This window comes from Acanthisitta chloris, unplaced genomic scaffold (assembly GCF_000695815.1).
Source record: "Acanthisitta chloris isolate BGI_N310 unplaced genomic scaffold, ASM69581v1 scaffold8169, whole genome shotgun sequence".
Classification (NCBI taxonomy): Eukaryota; Metazoa; Chordata; class Aves; order Passeriformes; family Acanthisittidae; genus Acanthisitta; species Acanthisitta chloris.
In genome coordinates this window covers 110059-112270 of record NW_008689753.1, presented here as the reverse complement: position 1 = coordinate 112270, position 2212 = coordinate 110059, and the positions used below count along the sequence as shown (strand labels likewise).

Sequence of the window (2212 nt, the reverse complement as noted above, 5' to 3'; positions counted from 1 at the left end):
AATTTCTTTTGGAATTCCTTCCATAGACTAGCATAGTGCTCACTTCTGTTTCTGGATTTGTTCCTCCTATTTTTTGTTTGTTGTGTTTTATTTGTTTTGCAGGCTAGATTTATGCCCTTAATAGCATCAGCAGACGAGGTTTTGTACTCTAAGCCAGCTTTGTAGGCTACCATCTAGAAACCAGAAATCAGAGTTTGCTTTGCAATTCTTTTTATCTCCTTGTTCTCCAACTCTCAGCTTAGTGGTTTGACCTTTTGCATAAGCTATTTTTCATCAGCATTTGCCAAGGTTTTCTTAAACACTTTAGCAGTGCTTTGCAAGCCTAGAGCACAAATGTTAACTATTTCATATTTTATATTCTCTGTGTTCTGTTAACTGGTTTTTGTGGAAGTAGATTAGCCTATAATCTTGAGTCAAGATCAAAAAAAGAAAGAAATGGGTTCATTATATATATATATATATATATAAATTACCTTTGATTTATTTTTTAAAATGCCAGGAAGTATTCATGTATTTCTGTGCTTTTCTTTAGGTCACATTACATTTGAATCCAATTTCATCAGTGCATATTCACCAGAAGCCTCTGGTGTTTCTTCTCAACTCTCCTTTGCCTCTGGTCTGGAAGTTAAAAACAGAAAGACTGGCACCTGGAATCCGAAGAGTTTTCTTTGTAAGTATACGTAGTCCTCTGGCCTGCTCTCTATCATAGTGACTTGTCACACATGACACGGAGTTAATGGAGTTCATTTGGAAATTTTTCAAACTTTTAATAAAAAAACAAGCTCACAGGAGGTCAAGTTTCATTGCAGAGCTCTAGGGAACAGTTAGGTGGTAGGGCAAAGCAGTTTGGAAAAAGTACCCAATTACTTGTTATGTGAATAGAAGGAAAAGAGAGCAAAACTGCTTATTCAGAATCTGCACATCATGTAGTTATTAATGCTAACAGTCATTCCAGTTCAAAAAGCTGTGAGGTTGTAAAAGATTGCCAGTCCTGATTAGAAGTTTAATAGTATCATAATGCAAAAAGCCTCAAAGCAATGGGAAATACTATGGGTGGATACTAGTTGTGTGGTCTGTGACCAAAACACAAATTTGTATGTATTGAGCTCAATATGTACAGTTAGGGCTTATGTGTAAGCTTGGTCTACTGAAATGACCGAGCTAAGCCCAGGATGAAGTCATTTTTCTTTCTCAGAAAGACTGGAGCACTGCTTATAATGTAAGAACCAAGTAGTACCTAGTATTTGTAAATCATGTCCTTACAGTTTGCCAGAATATTCAAGTTTGCTATTTGTAGTGAAACAGACAAGTTGTTTGGATTAAATTTTTAATGCGTGACATCATGTCTAATCATGAGTTGTCTTTATGAAAGTTGCAGCTTTTCTACATTCGACTCTAATTGCAGAGCTAAACTCGATTATTTTTAGCTGTATCTGTATAGGGCTTGATTTTGCTCCTCTGGTACAGCTGACAGTGGTAGGCAGGACTGTTTCTGCAGTACCCAGTGGGAACTTAATGGTGTTACTGTGCATCAGAAGGATGGGAAGACGGACAGTGCTGCAGCACTGGAATACTGGCAGGGGATATTGCTCTCTCAGTTAAACTGATATGGTGGTGACACTGTTAAGTGCACCAAGAGTTCTATCACTTGTGGAACACAGAAAGCTTTCTGGGATTGTTTTTCGTTTTCCTGTCATCAAGGTGCAAGAGTAGCAATGCCCTTGATATTTTGAACTTTGAAGGACTCAGTCCTGTTTCCAGTACAGTGTGTTACTGATTAGTGCAAGGAACACAGGCTTTTTTTCTATTCTAAGGTATTCATTACTGGTTTGGAGACTCTTGACTGTTATCTTCTTGTTGACCATTCCTGTTACATGTACTTAATGCAACCAGTACAGTTCAGGTCTGCTCATAAAATGGCTGAGGAACAGCATGCTGAACAACAGTGCGATAAGAATCCTCCCTTCTCTACTGGCCAAAAGAAACAGCATCTTTCATCAGTTAATAAAGTCTTGGACCTACTTTCAGTTTAGTTTTGATCTCCTCCTACAATTACTACATCGCTCCCATTTCATATCAACTAGTTTGTGTTCAGCTAGTTTGTGTTCTTCCTCTTCACATGGGATTTTCTCTCTCCCTTTGCCTTGCTCTAGGAGTGTAGAGATGCTCTGCTGAGAGCCATCCACTTCCACTCAGCAGACTGTGCTGCTGT

The 2212-nt window shown here is 38.4% G+C and overlaps 1 protein-coding gene across 1 annotated transcript in view; it reads left to right on the top strand.

The window, feature by feature from the left end:
• Nucleotides 1-2212, top strand: part of TGFBR3 (transforming growth factor, beta receptor III) — a 97311-nt gene that overhangs the window by 51121 nt on the left and 43978 nt on the right. Inside the window, exon 3 of the mRNA XM_009081542.1 lies at nt 533-670. Coding sequence (XP_009079790.1) covers nt 533-670 — 138 coding nt within the window. The remainder of the gene's footprint in view (nt 1-532; nt 671-2212) is intronic.